Raw genomic sequence first — 24,567 nt, forward strand, 5'->3', positions numbered from 1 at the left:
TGTACCCCACTTTACCCCATTCTGAAATCCTAAAATGTTCTGTCTATTTCTTTTATAAGGAAGACATAAATGCACTGACCTCCAGCTGCTTAAACACTGTTTCTGGCAATTCTTGTTCATAGGTCTTCAGCAATTCAACAGTCTGCTTTAAGGGCTCAAACATCTCATCAGTGTTACTCTGCCGTTCTTTCACAGCCATAAGGTGTCCCATGATCTCAACCAAGCCTTCGAAATCTCCTTTTTCAACTTTCTTGAGTAAGCCGCTCTCACTATTCTTTATAAACGCTTCAAGGTTGGCCAAGCTAATCAACACAAAGAGAACATGAGGAGCCATTCTCGTTCTACTCCTCGAAAGGAAGATGTATCGATTTCCCCAACAAAAATATCTATCATTATAAAAATCCTACCACATGCCCAATACTTTGCTAAGCACTCTGCATAGACTATGCTCTGATGTTAAGAATATGGCCCCTTGCACAAGGTGTCAAGGTTATGAATGGCAAAGACTGAGGCCTGTCCTGCAATGGAGGAGACTCAGGAGGAGACATGACATCTAAATGTAATGTGTGATTTGGATAGAATGAAGAATGGAGTCCATTTCAGAGGTTCTCTGAGCACACTCAAAATCTGTGATAGTGTGTAGACCTTGGTATTGAATGCTGGATTCAGAGAAGTGGCAAAATTTATGAAGTGGCTAACATGAGAATTATGGCTTGTGATAGCATTGCTTTGTGAAAAGAAGCATAGAAAAAGCTTCTAAGAGGTGTTTGCTGGCAATGCAAAAATGATCATATGTTGATGGAGAATTCCAGGAGAAAGAAGCTAATAATTTTCAGTAGGCCTTTGTATCACTTCACTATATGGCAGGAAGAAACAAATATTTGTAAGTTGACAAATCAAAAACTGTCTTAAGATTATACTCTAATAAACATATTCTAAAACTTAAATAATAAATAAAAGAGAAGGCTTAAAATGTGAAAAATAACAAAGAATAAAGCAAGCAAGCAAAATTATAAAATAACTGAGTAGAAGATCTAAAAATGGAAAATACAATTATAATTTAAATATCAACAAAGCTGAAAAGGGATTCGACTGCTACATGATATACATGGAGAAGTTTCTAAACTGCAGGGTAGAAAGAGAAAAAAAGGAAAAATATGCAAGTTATTAAAAGACAGGAGATAATGAAAGCATCACACATAAGGATAACAAAAGTGCCAGAAAAACAAAATAGAACAAGCAAGAAGCAACATTTGAGAAGAGTCCGGCTAAATAGTTTCTAGAATTGCTGAAAGACACTCAATGTAAGACCAAGAAAGCCCAACAAATCCCAAGCAGAATAAATATAAAGGAACCCTCATATAAATACTTCACTATGAAACTACAGATTACCAAAAGAAAAAAAAATCTTAAAATTAGCTTCAGAGCAACGACAAGTTTCTTAAAACAACGACAGCACACACACAAAAAAACAAAATTAGATTGATAACTGACTACTTGGCAACAAAAATGGAAGCCAGGACACAATAGAATAATAATTTCAATAATCAAAGAGAATTTATGTTATTCTTGAATTCTCTCCTCCACAAAACTATTTTTAAAGAACAAAGGCAAAATAAATACATTTCAGACAAAGAAAGAATGAGAGCACTTCATCAGTAGACCTTTACTAAAGCAATTCCTAATGGAATATACCTCAGTCGGATGTCCGGACTATAGAGCAATAATGGTAAGTATGTTGGTTAATCTAAATAGGAGGCTGAGGCAGGGAGATCACAAGGTCAGGAGTTTGAGACCAGCCTGGTCAACATGATGAAACCCTGTCTCTACTAAAAATACAAAAACTAGCCAGGCATGGTGGCGTGTGCCTGTAGTCCCAGTTACTTGGGATGCTGAGGCAGGAGAATCGCTTGAATCCAGGAGGCAGAGGTTGCAGTGAGCGGAGATCATGCCACCGCACTCTAGTCTGGGTGACAGAGCGAGACTCAGTCTTGAAAAAAAAAAAAAATAATAATAATAATAAACAAATAAATAAACATTCGGTATATAGGTATAGTTCCTGGGGCTTAAATAAATAATAGAGAACAATCTAAATTACTAAGAATGATAGAATATAATTTGATGGATGAACAGGAGACGTCAAACTATCCTAAAGTCTTTTAATCATTGTGAAGAGACTAAAAATAGTAATAAATTTATTTATTTAAGGATGCTTATTAGAATAGCAGTGATAACCATTAGAACAGTAGAACTACATGGCATGACATTCAAAGTAGCAAAGGAAAAAATGGAATAAGGAAAATAAAAGAAAACATGTAAATTATACCCCAAAGCAGACAAAAAAGGAAGTCAATTGAAAAGAAAAAAAAATAGCAAACTAAAAGAACATAATAAAATGGCAGATTTAAATTAAAATGTACCACAATTAATGTTAATGAACAAAACCCTCCAGTTAAAAAATACATATTGCTAAAGTGGATTTAAAAAATCAGTTCTATGCTGATTATAAAAATGTCTTCTAATGTAAGGGCACAGCAAGGTTGAAAGCCAAAGGATAAAAAGAGATGCACCAAGCAAATATCACCAAAGAAAAATTATTTTAGCTACATTAATAGAAGACAAAACATACTTTAGTACAAGAAATATTGCTAGTGATAAAGAAGATGTTTAATGTTTGGTTAAAAGGCTCAATGTTCCAAGAAGATATAAAAAGTCAGAATCTGTATGCCTATAACATAACCTTAAAATATATGAAGCAAACATTTACAGAATTACAAGGAGAAATTGACAATATACCACCAAAATGGAAATTGAAGATTTTTAATACAATTATCTTAGTAAGTAATGATAGATTAAGTAGATTAGAAAAAGGCAGTGAGGATACAGTAGATTTGAACAGAATAATTGACAAACTTGAACCAATAGGCATACATAGAACATTCCACTCAGTACTTATAGAATATATATTATTTTCAAATATGCCCAGAAATTTATAAGAACAGAATATGCTATAATAAGGCCAACATCAACAAATTTCAGAAGCCTGTTATTAGAGATATCATTTTTAAACCACAGTACAATTATGTTGGAAATGAAGAAAGAACTATAACTAGAAAAGTCCCACATTTGAAAAATTAAAAAATCTAAACCCATTATAATGAATATTAAAAGTATTTAGAACTAAATTGTAATGAGATTACATACTAAAATGCAAGATGGAGGTAAAACTGTATTTAGAAGAGAATTTATAACTTTCAATGTTAGCATTCAAACAGACAAACAACTCAAAATTAACAAGCAAATATTAGCCAAAGAACAGAAAATAAATCCAAAGTAGTAAAGGAAATAATAAAATAAAAGAACAAATTATTGAAATAAAAATAAAACTACAATAAATAAGATCAATGAGTTTATTAGATAGTTTTTTTTGTGTCTGGCAAAACTAAGAAAGGAAATCAGACAGCACAAATAAAAGTGAATAGAAGGCCTGGCACGGTGGCTCACGCCTGTAATCCCAGCACTTTGGGAGGCCAAGGTGGGTGAATCACCTGAGGTCGGGAGTTCGGACTAGCCTGACCAACATGGAGAAACCCTGTCTCTACTAAAAAATACAAAATTAGCCAGGCTTGGTGGTGCATGCCTGTAATCCCAGCTACTTGGGAGGCTAAGGCAGGAGAATCAATCACTCGAACCCGGGAGGTGGAGGTTGCGGTGAGCCGAGATCGCGCCATTGCACTCCAGCCTGGGCAACAAGAGTGAAACTCCATCTCAAAAAAAAAAAAAAAAAAAAAAAAAAAAATAGAAATGAAAAGAGGGAGACACCATAGGCTTTGCAGAGACTAAACAGTTGAGAGGATCTTATCCATTTTATAACAATAATTTGAAGATTTACATGAGATGGATACATTCCTAGAAAATATGACTTACTAAAAGTGACTTACTAAGGAATAGAAAACTTTAATATCTTCATAATCATTAAAGAAATTATAGGCTAAAATCTTCTTACAAAGAAAATCCCAATCCCAATAAGAAATTTAAATCAAACTCTCACAGATCAAAAAATTTCAAGATTACACCAACTCTTCTGGAGAATAAGTAAGAAGGATTACTTCTTGTTTTATGAAGCTAGCAAAATTACAAAACCAAAAATCAGATACAGACAGGAAAAAGAAAAAGAGAAAATTGAAGGCCAAATTCAATCACAAACAGGTGCGGTAAAGCTAAACAAAAGATTTGCAAACACAATAAGCCAGAGAGTATATTGAAAAAGATAATACTTTATGTTGGGTATATCTCAGATGCTAGGTTGTTTTAACATTAGAAGCCAAATAATATGTTCACCACTTAGCAGCTTGAGGGAAAAATCGGAATTATCTTAATGGACATAGATAAAACACTTGATACAATTTTACATCCATTTATGCTAAATACTCCTAACAAATTAGAAATAGAAAGGAAGTTCTAAAATCAGATAAAGCAAATCCACCGAAAGCTCAGAGCAAATATTATACTCAGCAGTGAAATGTTAAAAGCACTCCTTTTAAGATCGGAGACAACACTAAGATGTATGTTATCCCCACTTTCATTCAACATTCTACTGGAAGTCCTAGCCAGAGTGGTAAGATAAGAGATAGAGATATAAAGCATAAAGACCGAGAAGGAAGAAGAAATACAAGTATCATAAATTTGTAGATGATGACTATGTACATAGCAAACACCAAAGAATGTACAGATGAATTGTCAAAATTATTAAATTAATTTAGCAGGATGGCTAGATACAAAATCAATGTACAAAATCAATTCCTTTTCTACAGAAAATACGATTTTAAAATATCATTTATACTAGGAACTAAAAAACAAAATACTGAGGAATATATTTGAATAAAAATATGTAAAATTTTAAAGATAATGATTACAAAATTTCACTGAAAGACATAAAAAGGATGTAAATAAGTAAAGAGATAATATGTTCTTGGACAAGAATACTCAATATCATCAATTCTACTCAAATTGATCTATAGTCACTACAAATATAATTAAAATCCCAACAGATTTTTTTCTTCTACAAACTGATGATTAAAATTTATATGAAATAGTAAGAACCAAGAACTGTCAGAATATTCTTGATGAAAATGATCCAGGTGGAGACCTGCCCTGCCAGATATTGAGATTTGTTACTAAGCTACAGTAATTAGGATTTCTTCATATTCATGAGTGCTAGATAAGGGACTATTTAATCTGAAAGAAAAAATTTTAACATGTTTAGAAGAGAATACAGTAGGGTATCATTAGGATATCCAGGCAAAAAAAGGATTTATTTAACAAGACAAAAGAAGAACAACATAAGGGAAAAGTTGGACACATTTGGCCACACAAATTAAGAATTCGTTTATCAGAATATACCATAAGTGGAGTGAAAAGACAGGTCACAAAATGGTAGACTCCATTTGTAAGACATACAATAGCAAAGGACTAGATATAGAATATGTAAGTAATTCCTAATCATAATTTCAAAAAGGAAAAAACAAAATCCAGTAGAAAAATGAGGAACAGATATGAATAGGCAGAGAAAAGGAAACATAATGACTCACCAAAAACATAAAAAGATGAGGACCTTTTTATACTCAGAGTACTGCAAAATATTTACCACAGTGAGATACTATTACACTCCCACCAGAGTGGCCAGGATTAAACAATTTATCAATACTAAGAGGTGGGAAGGATGCTAGGCTGTAAGAGCTTTCACCCATGGCTGTCTCTACCTTGGAGGGAGCTTGGTATTATGTGCATACTCTTTGACTTAGCAATTCTGCTCTTAAGTATACACCCTAGAGGAATGCTTGCCCACTCCATGATTACGTATAAGAGTACTTATAGCCACATTGTTAAAAGGGAAGCAGTGTCCTTAGAAGAGAGCAAAACCACTGGAAACAACCCAAATGTTCATCAACTATGGAATGGACAGATACATTGTGGTACATTAATCTAAGGGAATACTGTACACACTGAAAATAAACTACTGCTATACTCTCAACCTGGATAAATCTCAAACATAATGCTGAGTGAAAGAAGTAGAACACAGAAGAATATATGGCATACAATAATATTTCATTTTTATAAAGTTTTAATGCAAGTCTCCATATAGGTATGTGTGTATGCATATACATATGTATACATCCATATGCATACACATGTGTATATATCCATACACACACACACACACACACACAAAGCAATGAAGAAAAGCATGGAAAGGATTATGTCACATTTAGGACACTAGCAACATCTTACAAGGAGGGAGAAGGATTTAAACTTTAAAATAAGCCAATGTTCTGTTTCTTAGCTGGATGATGCAAATTCACAAATTCACGTATTCTCTTTAATATTGCTCTCTAAATTGTATGTATGTTATATTTCATCATAAAACTTTTTGTAGAGAGAGAATGGGAGGTGAAGAACCAAAAAAAAAATATATATATATATATAAACACATCTTTTGAGAAATTTTGCTGTAAAGGAGTGCATACAAAAAAATGTGTTGTAGCTGGAAGGACTTGTGGGATCACGCTCCTTTCTCTTTTCCAGTGTGTCAAATATCACAATATGCTTACATGGTATTAAGAACATGTAACAGAAATAATTGATAATGTTGGAGATAGGGAATATTTAAGAAGGTAAGTCCTAAGGTGAGAGGAAAGAGTTTGAACTTAGAAAAGCAAGGACAGCTTATCCACAGTCACAGGTGAGGTGGTTGAATATCCAGCTTCAAATGCAGGCATGTTGGTAGATTTGTCAGTGAAAACGTGAATTAGTTCTCTCATGATTGATACTAATTTCTCAGTGAAATGAGAAGCCAAGTCATAAAAGTAGAGAAGATATTTGAAGGAAACAGAAGTCTGAGAGAATTGGGAAGTGTTTAGGAAAATGTGAAGGGCCTACTGAATTTTATGTTCACAAATGAAATGTAGGACTAGTCATTAGACTGGTTTGATTTTGCTTCGTCAGGGATGAATTGCTCAGGAGCAGGTGTGGAGTACTGAGTTTAAACAGTCAGGGTTTTACAAGGTGGGAACGGGAGGGAATAGGGACCAAGGATGAGAGACTCTGAGAAAGCAGGGGAGTCAATGAATTGGAAATCCTGATGGGTTGAAGAATTCTGTGTGGCAGTGTTGCTAAGTAAGTGAGGCGGAAAGATAACAGGTGGAGGTCAGGCAGTGGAATGCTTCCACCTGAGCTTCTGAAGGCAGAGCAATTACTTCCCCATCATTCTCTGAGCCCCACTGAGAATACGGAAGAGATGTGGGTAGCAGAGGTATGGCAGAGGGAAGGGCATAGGAGGGAGAAGATCAACAACATAAGAGCCAGTCTGATGGAGATTCTGTGGAGGATGGGTCATGGCCGGTGACTATCAGCAGAAAGTGGGAAGGGAAATCTTTGAGCCAGACGCTAAGATCTACACTGGTGAGGAAGAGGGACTAATGGCTTGGTGGGTGATGGCAGCAAGGCAGAGTGCAGTTGGTGTTGTCTGAGAATTCACGTCAGGGGAGCTGGTGATTTAGAGGGAGGATGGTGGTGAAATGGTCTGGAAGCAGCACTGAAGAGCAATCACACCTCACCCACCTGCAGGCCCATTGGTAAGAGGGATATAGGAGAAAAGTCAGCCTCCACTTGGGAGGGCTAGGGGGGGAAGCAGTGTCCTCAGAAGAGAGCCAGGTTTCAGTTGGAGCAAAACGGTGATGAGACAAGATGAAGGGGACAGTGGCCATTTGCTGCTGTAAGATCCTGAGGTCTGCTGCAAGGGCATAGAAAAGCTTTGCAAGTGCAGGGGTAGGGGTTGAGTAAGATCAGGGCAGGAAGAGCTGAATGAGATGAGAGTTTATGTAACAAAAGGGGGTTGTACTTCTGGCAGTGAATGAAGTATCTAAAATGCAGTGCAAGTTGGGATTCATCCTGACCTATTAAGGAAAGGTGGAAATCACGTAATTACATGGCACAGAGGAGACAATAATAATTTTTTAATTATTTCTATTTTATCTAATCCTCCAGAATGCAATAAAACCTTCTCCTAAAGTGTAGCACAATAGCCAGTTTTTAGAATTACCAACTGTTAAAGCTGGAAGACGGAAGGCACCTTAGAATAATTCAGTTGGGCTGTCTTCTTTCAGAGGTGAGGAAACAGGGTTTCAAGGACACAAAGTCAAGCCTCCTAATTTCTCTACTGTGTGCTTATCCTGTTAAACCAACCCCATTATTAGATCCTTTGAAGCCTAACTGGTTGATGCCAGTGGCAGCTGCTGTTACCACGTCCTGTATCAACCATGTGTTTTTGATCTTTTCACATCTGGGGTCTTAGAAACTCTGGAGGGACTTCCCCATGCAGGGCTGAGCAATTCCTTGAGACAGCAGTGGCTGGCCCGTGAGCGCATCTTTCATATGCAAACCAACCATTCCAGAGTCCAACCACCTCCTCTGTGGGGCTTTCACAATCTGGGTCATTATCCCCCTGCCCTAATCAGCCCAAGGCCAGGTCCCAGACAATTTGGAATAGTCTCTATGCCCCAGAGGTGCTGAAATGTTCAAACTCACCAATCCTGAGCCTGCTTGCCATGACCCATCTATTCCTTTCCACAGAAATCACAAAAAGGCTCCTGCCTGTATTCTCCGCCCCCTTCTGCCTCCTGATGGACCCTGGAGCTCCCCTGTGTGACCCTGTGTGGCATGCCATACACCGTTCTCCTGGGAACTGAGTAATAATCTATCTGCTGTACACTGTCCTCCTGGGAACTATGAGTAATAATCTATCTTTTTATGGGAGTCATCTGCTGCTCTATGGCCTTGCTGTGCCTGAATGATAAAACCTGCATTTTGAAACATGCTGGTTATCCTTGGATTACCAGACCTAGCAATGGAGAGGGACCACAAAGCAACTGTCCCCTCCAACAGTGCTCCACCCTGGGGCATCTGTCACAGTCCTACCACCCACCAGCATTTCCTCTTCTTGCCTCTGAGTTCCTCAGGGAAGAAAAGCTTTTATGAATGTGGAATAATACCCAGGAAGCCCTATTTAAAACATCCCCTGCTGGGCATGGTGGCTCACGCCTGTAATCCCAGCACTTTTGGAGGCCAAGGCAGCCGCATCACCCGAGGTCAGGAGTTCGATAGCAGCCTGATCAACAGAGAAACCTCTTCTCTACTAAAAGTACAAAATTAGCCAGGCATGGTGGCACATGCCTGTAAACCCAGCTACTCAGGATGCTGAGGTAGGAGAATCGCTTGAACCCGGGAGGCAGAGGTTGCGGTGAGCCAAGATCACACCATTGCACCATTGCACTCCAGCCTTGGCAATGAGAGCAAAACTCCATCTCAAAAAAAAAAAAAAAAAAAAAATTCCCACAGAGCGTTCTTGGGGTTTCCTAGGGTAGTCAAACATTGCCCTTGGAAAGTCTCTTAAAGTTTATTTGTAGATAGATAAAATTCTTGATGTTGCCATTTTCTTTCTGCCTATGGCTCCAGATCATGGAGCAAGGCCTTGGCAGCATTAAGCAAAACCAGCACTAAACTGAGGAGGGGTCAGGCTGACCTCCCTGCAGTGTCGTCCAGCACTCCAAAGGGCGAGCACTGTGCGGAGGGACTGGTGGTCCCCAGTGGGATTCTGAGATGGGGGGTCAAGATTCTAATTGTGGTGTGTCTCTGGGGACCAGTTCAAGGTAAAGTGACCAGGGGACTGTTGACCACATGGATTGTTCATTCAGAGGATGATGCTCTGGCTTAGAGAGCCTAGTGCTGGGCTGGGTGGTCTAGGTCACAGTAGGACAGACAGAATTTCATATCCAGCCTGTTGCATGGTGAGAATGGCACAGACAGGCAGTGAGGAGCACAGGGTTTTAGTGATGTCCACATTGCCCAGCTGGATAATCTGAGACAAGGAGTAAGAGGTAGAAGTAAAACAAAGAGGCCCATCAGATACCCTCTGCTTCCCAAGTTTAAAGAGATGGCATGGAGCTGTGAAGGGAGCTTGGACCTCCTATTATTGTCTCTAATATTCCTTACCATTAACCACTTGCCTTTCACACACTGGATGTCAAACGGAAAACAAAACAAAGAGGGCTTCTCTGGTGAACAAAGAAAAGGGCAGGACTTAAATTACCATGATGTCTGCAAGTCTAGAACCTCTAACCAGCTGTCTTAATTTTTAATTTAACCAACATATCCATAGGGAAAAAATATAAAAAAGGTTAAAAACACGGTGTTCCTCGCAGCCTAGCATGCTGGAAGAAAGTGAAAACAACTGTCGTACCTCTGAGTGACGTGGTCCACAAGATGCTGTTTGAACAAGAGGCTCCACCGCTTAATAATATTCAGCAGGGATGCCTTAAAGGGTCGAATATCAATTTTCATCCAGCTGTCAAACACCTTGATGGGCTCCAGCCTGCACACCTCTTCATAGAGCGTTTCGTAGGAGTCGATTTGCACTTTAAACTGAGAAAGGAGGGGAGGGTTCACTGGGATGCCGTCTTCCACATGGTCTTCAATTTCCTCCGGAGTGAGGATGTGCCCGTACAGCAGAAACTGACCCAGAACCTCCTTCTGGTCCTCCACATAGAGGTGTGAATACTGGCTGAAGGTGCTCCGATAGCCACAGCAGAGGCCCATCATTCTCTGGACTCTCTCCATGAGCGTGTGCCGCAGGTTTGCCAAATCTGGCATACCGTCCAGGTCGACCTGCGGAAGCGAGACAATGGCAGGCAGGTTATACCAGTGCGTGGCAGGAAGTTCGAGATTCAGCTGGAGAGGACACAGTTGGAAGGCAGGATGGCTGCAGCTCCAGTACCTGATAGTGAGGAGAGCCGTTTTGTGGGGAAAGCCGTGGCACCAGAGATGATATCCTAAAAATGCTGGTGACGAGACCCTCAACAATGTCATAGAAACCCCCCTTCATGCCAGACTCCAGAGACGGATAGAAAACTAGGTCTGGGATGGCTAGACTCAGTTGTGCTTCAAATATTGGGGTAAGTCCTGCATTACACTCTGAAAAACACGGAAAACAAGCAAACAAAACAAAGAGTGGATAAAATGGACAAAGTAGAGGACTGTTTTAAAAGCATCCAGACCAATGCTTTCCTTTAGATAAGTTGCTAGACTGTAAGAAAACGGAAATGTAAGATTTGTTTACATCCCATACAATGTGAGGGTGATAGTCTTGCGGTGCTTCTCAACAGGGGAACCACTGACATTTGAATAGGCCAATCCTGGTGCAGAGCTCTCCTGGGTACTCCAGGATATTTACTTTGCTTGTCTTCACGGAGCACATCCTAGTGACAGATCAGCCCAAGCCTCTCCCCTTCCACATTCTCAAATGCCTCTTGGGCGACAGTCCAGCCTCTGGTTGAGAAGAGATTGATTTTTTTTTTTTTTTTTTGAGATGCAGTCTGGCTCTGTCACCGAGGCTGGAGTGCAGTGGCACAATCTCAGCTCACTGCAACCTCCACCCCCCGGGTTCAAGCGATTCTTCTGCCACAGCCTCCTGAGTACCCGGGACTACAGGCACGTGCCACTGCACCTGGCTAATTTTTGTATTTTTAGTAGAAATGGGGTTTCACCATGTTGGCCAGGCTGGTCTCAAACTCCTGACTTCGTGATTCACCCACCTCAGCCTCCCAAAGTGCTGGGATTACAGGCATGAGCCACCGTGCCCAGCCGAGAAGAGGTTGATTTTTCAAAGCCCATTTCTTGGAAGCAGCTGATTTCTTCCTAGGCACAAGCCATGTCATTCCACTGATCACTCTAGGTGAACGGAGGCAGGCTTGTCAACGATGTACAGACACGAACCACAAAGAGAAATTACAATTCTGCCTATTCTGCTCCTTATCCTTTCCTAAGAAATAACTTAATTTATTGCTGTGGTCCTGTAGTGATAAAAATTTTAAAAACAGTATGAATAATTAACAAATCCCTGATTACTTACTAGGTCAACTTGCCTTGCTAAATTTAAATCAAAATACAACGCAGAGCAAGATGTTCCAGGTACAAGATATATGCTTGAAATTTTTATCGATAACCACTTATTTTTATATGACTTTTCAATTGTAGTTATATTTAGGAGCCTGTTATGGGCTGAATACTGTGGGTGGCAGAGACTGTTCACTGAAATCCATTGTTGTCTTCTTCCCTTGAAATAGAGTAATAACTGGGATTTGACCAGATTTCCCAGCCCTGCTTGCAGACAGGTGTGGCAATGAAATTTCCTCACCAGTGGATGTAGGACAACATGATGGTGCCACTCGTGGGCTGGGACTCTTGAGACTGCAGGTGACCCTTCTCTGTACTCAGTCTCTTTCTCCTCTACCAGACTATAGCCTGGACATGGCAGTGAGTCAGCTCAACCACAGAAATGAGGAATGGTGGAGCCACAGGACAGAAGGAACCTACCCACCAAACTGGAACACTCACCTTCGACTCTTTCTTTCAGGGGTAGACTTCTCTGTCCTTGAAACCATATTGTTGATGGTGTTTTTGTTACCACAGCTTAGCCATTCACCCTAAGTAAAATACTGCAGTATACTCAAAATATGTAAGAATAGGGCTTGCCTTCAGAACTGGAGGGATGACAAATTCACATTACTGGACTCAGGAGAGTCCCAATATTTAACTTAAGGGAACACAAGATTGGACTCGGGAGAGTCCCAATATTTAACTTAAGGGAACACAAGATTGGACTCAGCAGACTCCCAATATTTAACTTAAGGGAACATAAGTTTACCAATAACAAAGTAATTATACTACTATAAGTTTATAAAATGGTATAGTTTATAAAAACTACTATAAGTTTATAAAATAATATAGCTTATAAAATCACCTATAATTTGCTATATGTACTCATGACATATTCTGCATTAATATACATATTATGTACTTATAAATTAATAGATAAGGTTGCATATGGTTTACAGAATTCAAAAGACTTGAAAGAATGTTTTAACTATATGAGATTTTTTGCCCCATATGTTGACATGGGACTGTAATCTCTACACTGGATGTAACACCAATGTAATTATCATCCAAAGCAGATTGTCCTGGTTCCACAATCTTGGTGCATGTAAATCATTTTACTAGGTAAGAGGAGGAGGGACATTTCTCCATTGAGTGGGAAGCATATAACCTATGCAGGGTTTGGGTTGAGAGATGACAGGGAGACCAACCCAAACCTTGGGAATGCCCTCAACAATGTCATAGAAACCCCTGCTCTGCTCTGGACTCCAAAGGTCAAAGAAGTCTACTCTCCTGCAGGTTAACAGTCCAAGGTGAATGTTCCAGTTTGGTGGATAGGTTCCTTCCATCCTGTGACGCTACCATTTTCCAGGGCCTTATCCTCATTTATTGACACAAGTAGACAAAATGGTAAAGTGGACCTAGGATGAAAAAGCCACTTAACTGAGCCACTGCAAGGGGTCACCATGATTTTCTTCTCAGAGGCCCCTTTAGGCTCCTTTACTTCCCCTTAGATAACCAGTGTCTTTTAAATTTTATCTATAGTGCTTCAGATCAGGCAGCTGATAAATTCAGCTCCTGCCCTTTCAGAGGAGAATTTGAAGGGCCTCTATGTTGTGAAGAAAATGTGTTCCTCTGTCCTCCTATTTCCACAAAGGGAAGGAAACTTTGGTAATCTTGGAGAAAGACTGCCATCTCTTTTCTCCATCCCCTGGTCCCACTCTGTCCTTCCCACAGGTGGGCACATGGCACATGAGATAGCCCAGATCAGGAGAACCAGAGAGCCATTGGTCAAGGATGGAGTCATTTAGGCACCATTTCTAGTGCATTGCCTGCACCCAAGTATGGCTGGGGTGTCTTCCTAGATTCTCTACGGAGAGCTTAGTGATGAAGCCCCCGAACCTCCAGCGTTAGAGGAGGCTTGGTCAGTTCACTAAGGTGAACACCACCAGTGCTAGTCCATAGGAGCCAGTTGTGCAGACTTGGTGCCCGTATTCCATGCCCCATTGGCTTGTTGCTCCCAGGCTCCAGAAGATGATCTCCTACGTTGCTAACTATGCTGGGTTTCCTGAGTCTTATTGTTGATTTCCTTAGTTTGGAGCACCCCTGTATCCTGCAAGCAAAGACCATGCCTCACACCTCACCCATTCTACCTATCAAGACCATGGGGATGGCCATTGGGGCTACACTCAGCGTTGGGCCTTGCTTCTCTCTGGATTCTCAACCTAGGTGTCTGCAGGTAGTCTCTTTTATGGGCTGGATATCTGGACACTGGCCTTGGACTATTTATCTTACATCAGTATTTCATTTCGATCCTTGAGTTTTAAAAACTCTCATCTTACTTCCATCCTCTAGCTTCAAAATATTTACCTCTGCCTTTCCATCTTGACAAATCCTTCTATAGGCTCTTTGCTAAGCAACTCAGAATCTGCCAGAATGTGAAGGTTTAATTCAACTTTTAGTCCTGAACTCTTCTGCCCTGTCGATCTCATCATTTACTAGTCAAGGTTAGCCCTTTCTGTATCTTTCACTCTGTGTACCTTATCCCAGTTTATCCACTACAAAGTCAAAGCCTTTAACTATTTTTTAAAAGCTTCAAAGAATGCCCATTCTGTTCTACACATTTCTTTTTCTTCTGAAAATTACCTCCTCCCCTACTTCTTGTGTGACTCTTTTACTCAGAAAAACTTCTGTTTCTTCCATTTAACCTGGTGGACACAATCTCCTTGTGTTCTCAAAAGGCTACAGAGATAAAGTACATGAAGCTTGAAGGCACAGAATGTCCCCCACCCATTGGCATAAGTTAAGCTTGGATGAAGCCTTCTGCCTTCATTACTAACAGTGCTTCCTGCTTCTTAACTTGGTCACTCCTCTTTACTGAAGCTTGATTTCGAGTGAATTCGCTTTTATGCTTTTGCTATGTGCGTCACTATCTTACAGCCTGGTTTATTATCTAATTTTAAGCATCAGAAATCTTTGTCTTTGAACAATTTAGAAGTTCGGTACCTTTTCTATTTTCCTGTGCATCATTCACAAAAAGTCTACAACGTTTTGGGAAAAGTCACAGAGCACTCAGCTGCTCTTCAATATAATTCAACAAATGTTACTGTCATTATCTTTCCAATAATAACCCACATCCATAAGCCAGTAAGTACCAGTATTTTCCAGGAGATACTTGAGGGAGCACTCAATGGCAAGAAAGAATCCATTCAGCAACATGTTGTCAATAGAGTTAACATATGTCTTCCAGCTATTGGAGGTTGGGTCTGCGGAAAATAGACCCAGGTTTTCCTATAAAAGGAAGAAGAAAGGATATAAACCTTGTTTAATAGCATGAAAGAACTGGTAATCAACAGTCAAAATAAAAACAACACATGGAGAAAAAAATTCTCTTGTGGAGGATTTGCTGTTACATGTGTATCAAATCCACTCTGCCTAACGAGTATTACCATTGATTGAAAGGAAGGCAAAGTTAGTCCATGACGGGAATATAGGGGTCAACCTGTCCCTGAGGAAGGAGGATGGGGTTGGCCCAGCTTCTCAGAAGCAATGCTGATGGATGCAATGTGTGTGCTTCCTAAGTGCTGGTTGATATACTGTAGAGGAAGCTGCATCAGGGCAGAAGTCAGGGTAGGCAGAGGAAGGAATTCTAAGGGTAGACAGTATTAAGATTCAAGGTTTAATAAAAATTTCAGGTTCAAAGAAGCAAAGCATTTTCTGGTTAATTCTTAGAAATGAGCTGAAGTGTTTTGCAGGTGGCATTCAATACTACTGAATGATTTAGAAAATGCATACAAATAAATAAAAAATGTTGTGCTCTCTCTCTCTCTCTCGCTCTCTCTCTCCCCCCTCATTCCTCCCTGCCTGCTCTTTTACATGATATACTCTTGACCTATTGGCACCCAAACATCCCATGGTAACAAGGTTTGGGCTTCAAGGAAAGGAAGCCTAAATGCTCAGCAATGCCATGTACAGACATCCCATTTACTCTTTGTCATTTGCAGTATTAACACTTTTTACAGTAACTTTCCAGTTATCTAATATCTTCAGAGAAAGCAGGAACTAACTTGCAGAAGCAACTCTTCTAGATGACTCATATTTACCCCTTCAGGATGTACTGCCATGTTATAAATTCCCCCGGATTTGAACAGTCTCATGATCCTGCTTTTAGGTAACATAACTCTACCATTTCTAAGATGCAATACCTACACCTTTCTTTCCTAAGTAGACTTAAGATGTTCTTCATGACTTAAAGTCCATCATCATGCAAATCACAACACCATGACAAGACAGAGTTGCTATCAGGTGTTAAGATGCGTATGCTTGTTTGCTTCCACGTTAAATCACAGCTAGTGTTTATGACTGCTTTGTATAATTGTTCTATCTTCTCTGACTGTCAAGCTATCAATATAATGTCTATATCTTTCACCTTTGTTTACTGCCTCAAATCTATTGCAGTCTAAGCAACAAACGTGTTGGAATATTCTATGAAGTAGGAAGAAATAGTTCAGGTTTCTAATTTTAACCACAATAGAAGAGAGTGAGATTGTACTTGCTCTTCTTCTTCAAACAAACATAGAACTGATTATAATAAAAGAATTAATTTGTTTGGGTAACTGGATAACAGACAGAACAGGTAACAGGATAACAGAAAGAACAATGTGATCTTTGAAAGAAGGGACTTACTCAAAGTGAGCCGCACCACCACCTGGCTTTCTACCCAAAAGCCCTTTTCAAACTATGGCATAGGTTAGTGGAGCTTAGTTACAGCATCCCTGCTGATAGGCAGAGACGACAGAATTTGGAGTTTGGTGCTGCTGTAGTGGCTGGGTCCTCTTGAGTCTGACTGAGGGATCAGCTACATATGTTTAGAGCAAGGCTCTGTAAGACCTGGTAAGAATAGTTGCAGAGGGGCTCTAAGCTGAATGGAAACTATGTAGGCCATATAGTGTTGGAAGATGTTAGGGTTTTATCAGAAATAATGAAGCAACCTTGCAGATAACCCAGGAATTCAGTTGAGACCCTGGAAACACCATAAGTTAGAACTGCTTGATCCCAGAGTAAGTCCTCTTTAGACCCTTAAAAAGTGAGCCTCAACAGGATCAAAGTGATCTATCAGTAAATTAGTGGCCTGCCAAAACAAAAATTATACTCTTTAAAGAAAAAAAATCCGCATTCTCAAGTGGCATTCAAGTGGCCTCTAACATGTCTAGCACATAATAAAAAATTACTAGACATATAAAGAAGCAGAAAAATGTGCCATTTAACCAGGAGAGAAAACAGTCACTAAAATCAGATTCAGAAAATAATCTAGGTAGGTCTCTGACTTCATAGTTGTCATACTAACCCTAGAAAGCCTACTCATTAAACCTATTTTATGTGAGAGAAAATTAAACTTCTGTCCCATTAAAAAAGAGAAAGGAAATAGACTCAGAAAATAACATAGATATTGAAATTAGCAGATAAGAACATCATAATTTCACAAAATTTAATGAAAAAGAGTTTCAAGAAACCTACAAACTCCAAGCATGAAGAACACAATGAAAACCAACTTAGGAATATTATTGCTGTGCTGAAAAAATATCAAAGATTAAAAAAGAATCTAGTAAAATCAGCCTGAGATAAATAACACATTACATATAGAGAAACAAAGATTCAAATGATGACTGGCTTCTTATAAGAAACATTGGAGAGTAGGAGATAATGAAATAACTTCCAAAAGAAAAGCAAAACTATAAACACAATTGTGTACCCAGTGAAACTGTCCTTTAAAAACAAAGATGAAATAAGGACATTTTTAGATAAACAAAGACTGAGAGAATATGTCATAAGCAGACCTGGACTTGAAGAAATACTAAATAAATTTCTTCAGGCTGAAGAGAAATAATCCCAGATGGTAATTTATATCTGTAAAAGGGAATAACAAGCCTGAAGATGATGAGTATGTGGGTAAATATAAAACACTGTAAATATTTTTTCTTAAATTTTAAAAGTAAAAACTATAACACTGCATTGTGGGGCTCAATATGCATATTAATAGATACCATATATTTTACTATTAATACATATTATGTGTGTGTGCATATATATAAATATCTCATACAACAACAGTACAAAAAATAGGTGAGAGGTTAAATTACACCACACTTTTGCAATGTTTCTGTAGGAAAAGCCTAAGTAGATTGTGATAAGCTGAAGATGCATACTGAAACCTAGAACAACCACTAGAATTGTAATGCAACAAGGTAAAGCTGAAATGCCAATTGAGAAATTAAAATAGAATACTAAAAAATATACCATTACCCAACAAGCAGGTGAGCATGGAAGAGGAGAGGAAGGAAAAAGCAATGAAGCAAATAGAAAACAAAAAGCAAAATTTAGTAGAGGTAAATTCAACCATACAAATACTTACAGTAAATGTAAACAGTCTATGCATTCCAATTAATAGGCAGAGTTGTCAGACTTAGAAAAGTAAATTTGTATTATATGCCAACTATAAAGACAAGAAATTTCAATCCAAGAAACAAATACATTGGAGGTAAAATGGTGGGGAAAGATGCAAAATGCAAAATTTAAGAATAATGACTCAGAAAGGAAAGGCTATATTACTGTCAGCAAAAATAGACTTCAAAACAAGAGGGTATTGTTAGAAGTAAAAAGGGAATTTCATAATGATAAAGTGGTCAATTAATCAGGAAGTTGTAACAATTATAAATGTGATAAAATGTTACACATTTATAATAATTATAAATGTGAAATTTATAGTTATTATAACAGAACTTAACAGAACTTCAAACACATGACAAAATAATTTAACAGAACTAAAATTGAAATAGACAAATCCAAAATTGTAAGTGGAGATTTTAACCCTCTACCTTCAATAATTGATAGAACAAATAGCCTGCAAAAGATCACAACAATGCTATCAATTGCTTTGAACTAATTCATATTTATAGAACACTACCCCCAACAAAAGAAGAATAAACATTATTGTCGAGTCTTCAAGGAACACTCAGTAAGACTGACCATATTCTGGGTCATGAAACAAGTCTCAGCAAATTCCCAAAGATTGAAAGCTTACAGTGTATCTTCTCTGAGCACAATAGAATTAAATTAGATATCAATTTTTAAAGATATCCAGAGAAGCTCTGAATATATGGAAATTAAACACAAACTTCAAAGTGACCATTGAGTAAAAGAAGTTATAACAAGAGCTGGGCATGGTGGCTCACATCTGTAATCCCAGCACTTTGGGAGGCCAAGGTGGGTGAATCATTTGAGGCCAGGAGTTCAAGATCAGCCTGGCCAACAGGGCAAAACCTCATCTCTACTAAAAATATAAAAATTGGCTGGGTGTGGTGGCGCATCCCTGTAATCCCAGCTATTTGGGAGGCTGAGGCACAAGAATCTCTTGAACCTGGGAGGCAGAGTTTGCAGTGAGCTGAGACAGCACCACTGCACTCCAGCCTAGGGGACAGAGCAAGACTCTGTCTCAAAAAAAAGAAAGAAACATTTAAAACTGAATAATAATACAAATGAGGTAGTATCATCAGATGCCCATATGTGAAAGAAAGGCTTAAAATCAAGACCCTAAGTTTATGCCCCAAGGAGCTAAAAACAGATAAGCAACTAGCCCTAAAATAACTTGAATGGAATAATAAAAAACAGAAATTAATAAACTAGAAAATAGATGAATAGAGAAAATTGGCAAAGTCAAAATCTGGTTCTTTGAAAAGATTTATAAAAGAAAAAGAAAAAAACTCTAGCAAAACTGACCAAGAAAAACAAGTCGCAAATTGCCAATATTAGGAATGAAAAAGGATGCAGCACTACAGCTCCCACAGACACATAATGTTGGGGTGATCAGACCCAACACCAGGTCGTGGGGGCTACGATGTCCGGCGGAGTCAAAGGAATGAGACAAGAAAAGTTAAGAGTACATAGGGTGGGTCCAGGGGGCCAATGCCAGTTTGGAGGCTGCGAAGGCCCCGAGCTCTAGAAGCCAACACTATTTGTTGGTAATCAAACAAAGAAGCAGATGGTGAGGACATGCGGATGTGAGGGTGGACAGGTGAGGACGTGAGGATAGAAAGGTAGTGGTGCATCAAGTGTAGCTGTGATGGTTCAGCATATGCTCCACTACTTGAGATAAGGGAGAACAGGTTCTTCTAACTTGAGATACAATCAATTTATGATCTTGGGAGAGCAAGGAGCAAGGGGCCAGCGAGTCTGGACACATTCCAGAGGCTACAAGGGTTTTTATGCCCTGAGTCCTGGGTTCTCTCCAAGCCACAAGGGGTTTTATGCCCGGGCTTAGATTGTAGTGTGGCAGGGCAGCCTTCCACCCTTTGGTACAGAGCTTGGTGTTCCATAGGCTATGAGGGGTTTTAGACCCTGGAACCAAGACATGTTCCAAGACTCTTTTACAGACAAGCAAGCCCTGCCTCAGCATTTCTGCCAACACATAATGATAATAAAAAATAATTATGAACCATTTTTTTTTCCTGGTAAGCTTTATAACTTAGATAAAATGAAAACATTTGTTGAAAAAAACAACTTGCAAAAACTAATAAAGGTATTAGGCAAAAAATCTAAACAGTCTTTCATCTACCAAAGAAATAATTATCAAACACTTTCCCCAAAAGAAACATCCACATCCAGAAGTATTCCCTGGTGAATTCTATCACACATTTAAGGTTAAGACCAACCTTCCACAAACGTTTTCAGAAAATAAAAGAGGAAATGCTTCCCAACTCATTTTATAAGGTTAGCATAATCTTAACACCAAAACAAAAACATCGAAAGAAAATAAAAGTGGAAGATAAATGTCATTCTTAAACACATGAACAAAAATATTTTAAAATTATCAAATCCAATTCGATAATACATAAAAAGATTAATATGACATGACCGAGTGCATTTATTTCAGAAATGCAAAGTTGGGTTCAACACTTAAAAAAAAAAAAATCCAATGCGCCCATTAACAGAAAAAAAGAGCAAAAATTATATAACCACCTCAGGAGATGCAGAGAAATCATGTGATGAAATTCAATGTGTAATCATGATGAAACTCTTTTAGCCAAGTAGGAATAAAAGGGGTCTTCCTGTGTCTGATAAGGAACATCCACAGAACCCTACAGCTAAAATTTTAATGGTGAATTATCAAATGTGTCTCCACATAATTGGAAATGAGGCGAGCATTTCTACTCTCACCACTTCAACGTTATACTGAAGGTTCTAGCCAGAGCAATAAGGTTACAGAGAAAAAAAAAGACATAAAAAATTGGAAATAAAGAGGTAATGTTGTCTCTATTTGCAAATGACTTATTTATATAGATCATCATCCTAAATTTACAAAGCAATTACTACATCTAATAAATTTAGGAAGATCACAGAATATAGTATCAAAATGTAAAACTCAATGACACTTTTATACACTACCTGATAGTAATTGGAAAATAAAATTAATAAAACAATTCCATTTGTTGTAGAACCACAAACATAAAAAACTTAGAGCTAGATTTAATGGGAAATATGTGAGACTTCAACACTAAAAACTACAAAGCATTGCAGAGAAAAATTAGAGACTTAACTAAGTGAAGAGACATGCCATGTTCATGAATTGCTATATTCAATATTGTTAAGGTCTTTATTCTCCTCAAATTAATCTACAGATTTAATGTAATCTCAATCAAAATCACATCTAGCTTTTTTCCCCCTAGAAACTGGCAGGCTGAATCTAAAATTTATGTGGATATGTAAAAAACTTATACTAGTCAAAATGATGTTGAAAAGGAAAAACTAAGTTTGCAGGACATGTAGTACCTGATTTCAGACTTATTAATAATCGATTTTCTCTTGATCAATAATCAAGAACAAGTGGCATTGGTATTTTCTAACATATATTTTATATTAATATTTTATACAATTAATCAATTTTCAACAAAGATGCCAAAAAATTCAAAAGGGAAAGTTATTTTTAATGGTATGGGAGCAATCAGATGTTAATATGGAAAATAATGAGTTCAACTCCTACAACCTCCTAAAAAAAAATTAATTCAACACAAGTGATACTCCTGAATAAAAATGTGAAAACTGTAAAGCTTCTGAAAGAAAAAACAAAACAATATCTTTGCAATCTTTGGGATTGTTAGTTTCTTTAGGACTCAAAAGTACTAACCACAAGAGGAAAAAAGGGAAATCGCATTTAAATCACATGAAAATTTAAAACTGTTTCTCATCAAAAGATATCAATAAGAAAATAGGTAAACCACCAATTTGGAGAAGATATTCACAATACACGTATCTGTCAAAAGATGTGTAACCAGAAGCTATAAAGGATTCCTAGAACTACAAACGATCCATTTAAAATGAGAAAAAGACTTAGACACTTTATAGAATTCATATAATTGGCCAATCAGCATATGAGAAAATATTCAAAAGTATAAATCTTCAGAGAAAGACAAATTAAAATTTCAGTGAGATACCAGCACACACTGACTAAAATGGTAAAAATTTAAAAGACCCACAACACAAACCCACAATTTGGTGAAGTGGTAGAGCAACTGAACTTTATTGTATTGCCACTGGGAGTATAAATTACACAATCACTTTTGAAAACTGCTGGGCTATTACTTACAAACATTAAACATATGCCTACTGATGAACCTGCAGTTCTCAAGAGAAATGAAAACATATGTCCATAGAATAACTTATATCAGACTGTACACACAAGCTTTGTTTATAATAGTCAGAAACCAGAAATAACTCAAAAACCATCATTAGGGGACTGGATGAACAAATTCTTATATTCATACAATGGAATTCTAGCAATAAAAAGAATTAGACTCGAAATAAATGCAACAATATGGATAAATCTCAATAACACTAGGCTAAGACTTAAAAAGGGCTGACACAAAAGAGAACATGCTACATAATTCCATTGATAGGAAAAGACAAATCTGCTCTATATTGACAAAAAGCTGATCAGGGATTGAGGCTGGCAGGAGAATGGAGATGTATTGACTGGAAAGAGGGACAGGTGAACTTTCTAGGGTGATGGCAAATGTTCTGTATTGTGGTAGTTACCTGAGTGTATACATTTGTGAAACTCACCGAGCTCTATGTATACTTTTTGTCTGTACATTGTACTGCATGTATATTACACTACAACTTTAATAAATGAATAACCAGCTGTACCCGAATATCCAACAGTGGGATGAGTTAGTCAAATCCTGGTGCATCCACACAATTAAACATTACACATGATATCATAGAAGAAGGATTAGTGACATAGACAGTTACTGGGTACACTGTTTTAAAAATCAAGTTATAGCAAATCAGCAAGAAAAGAACAAACAATCCCATCAAAGAGTGGGCTAAAGATGTGAATAGACAATTCTCAAAAGACGATAAACAAATGGCCAACAAATATATGAAAAAATCCTCAACATCACTAATGATCAGGGAAATGCAAATCAAAACCACAATGCAACACCACCTTACTCCTGCATGAATGGCCATAATCAAACAAATAAAAAACTAATAGATGTTGGTGTGGATGTGATGAAAAGGGAACACTTTTACACTGCTGATGGGAATGTAAACTAGCACAACACTATGAAAAACAGTGTGGAGATTCATGAAAGAACTACAAGTAGAACTACCATTTGACCCAGCAATCCCACTACTGGGTATCTACCCAAAGGAAAAGAAGTCATTATACGAAAGAGATGGCACAGGCATGTTTATAGCATTACAATTTGCAATTGCAAAAATATAGAACCAGCCCAAATGCCCATCAATCAATGAGTGGATAAAGAAATTGTGATATATACGTGTGTGTGTGTGTGTATATATGTATATATACACATATATATGTGTGTGTGTGTATATATATATACACACACACACACACACACCTCCCACCCTTTCCCCCGAGTCCCCAAAGTCCATTGAATCATTCTTATGCCTCTGCTTCCTCATAGTTTAGCTCCTACTTATGAGTGAGAACATACAATGTTTGGTTTTCCATTCTTGAGTTACTTCACTTAGAATAATAGTCTCCAATTCCATCCAGGTTGCTGCAAATGCTATTATTTCATTCCTTTTCATGACTGAGTAGCATTCCACGGCACGCGCACGTGCGCGCGCATGTGTGTGTATATGGTGTGTGTATATATGTTAAATAAGGTTTGACAATTTAAATATTTTTAGACAAAAACCACTGAACAGAAGCTCCACGAACAGAAGAAATTATTGTATTTCTTTTCTCTAAATTTTTATCATCTATCTATCTATCTATCTCTCTATCTATCTATCTATCAATCAATCAACACATGCACACACCATGGAATGCTACTCAGCCATGAAAAGGAATGAAATAATGGCATTTGCAGCAACCTGGATGGAATTGGAGACCATTATTCTAAGTGAAGTAACTCAGGAATGGAAAACCAAACATTTTATGTTCTCACTCAAAAGCGGGAGCTAAACTATGAGAAGGCAAAGGTGTAAGAATGATACAATGGACTGTGGGGACTCAGGGGAAAGGGTGGGAGGGGGTGAGGGTGAAAGACT

The 24,567-nt window shown here is 38.1% G+C and overlaps 1 protein-coding gene across 1 annotated transcript in view; it reads right to left on the reverse strand.

The window, feature by feature from the left end:
- DNAH9 (dynein, axonemal, heavy chain 9) overlaps positions 1–24,567 on the reverse strand; it is a 371,284-nt gene that overhangs the window by 290,716 nt on the left and 56,001 nt on the right. The window contains exons 15-18 of the mRNA XM_011965684.1: positions 15,144–15,279; positions 10,832–11,028; positions 10,298–10,722; positions 80–302 (exon numbers count right to left, since the gene is read on the reverse strand). Coding sequence (XP_011821074.1) covers positions 80–302; positions 10,298–10,722; positions 10,832–11,028; positions 15,144–15,279 — 981 coding nt within the window. The remainder of the gene's footprint in view (positions 1–79; positions 303–10,297; positions 10,723–10,831; positions 11,029–15,143; positions 15,280–24,567) is intronic.

This window comes from Mandrillus leucophaeus, unplaced genomic scaffold (assembly GCF_000951045.1).
Source record: "Mandrillus leucophaeus isolate KB7577 unplaced genomic scaffold, Mleu.le_1.0 Scaffold732, whole genome shotgun sequence".
NCBI classification, from domain to species: Eukaryota; Metazoa; Chordata; class Mammalia; order Primates; family Cercopithecidae; genus Mandrillus; species Mandrillus leucophaeus.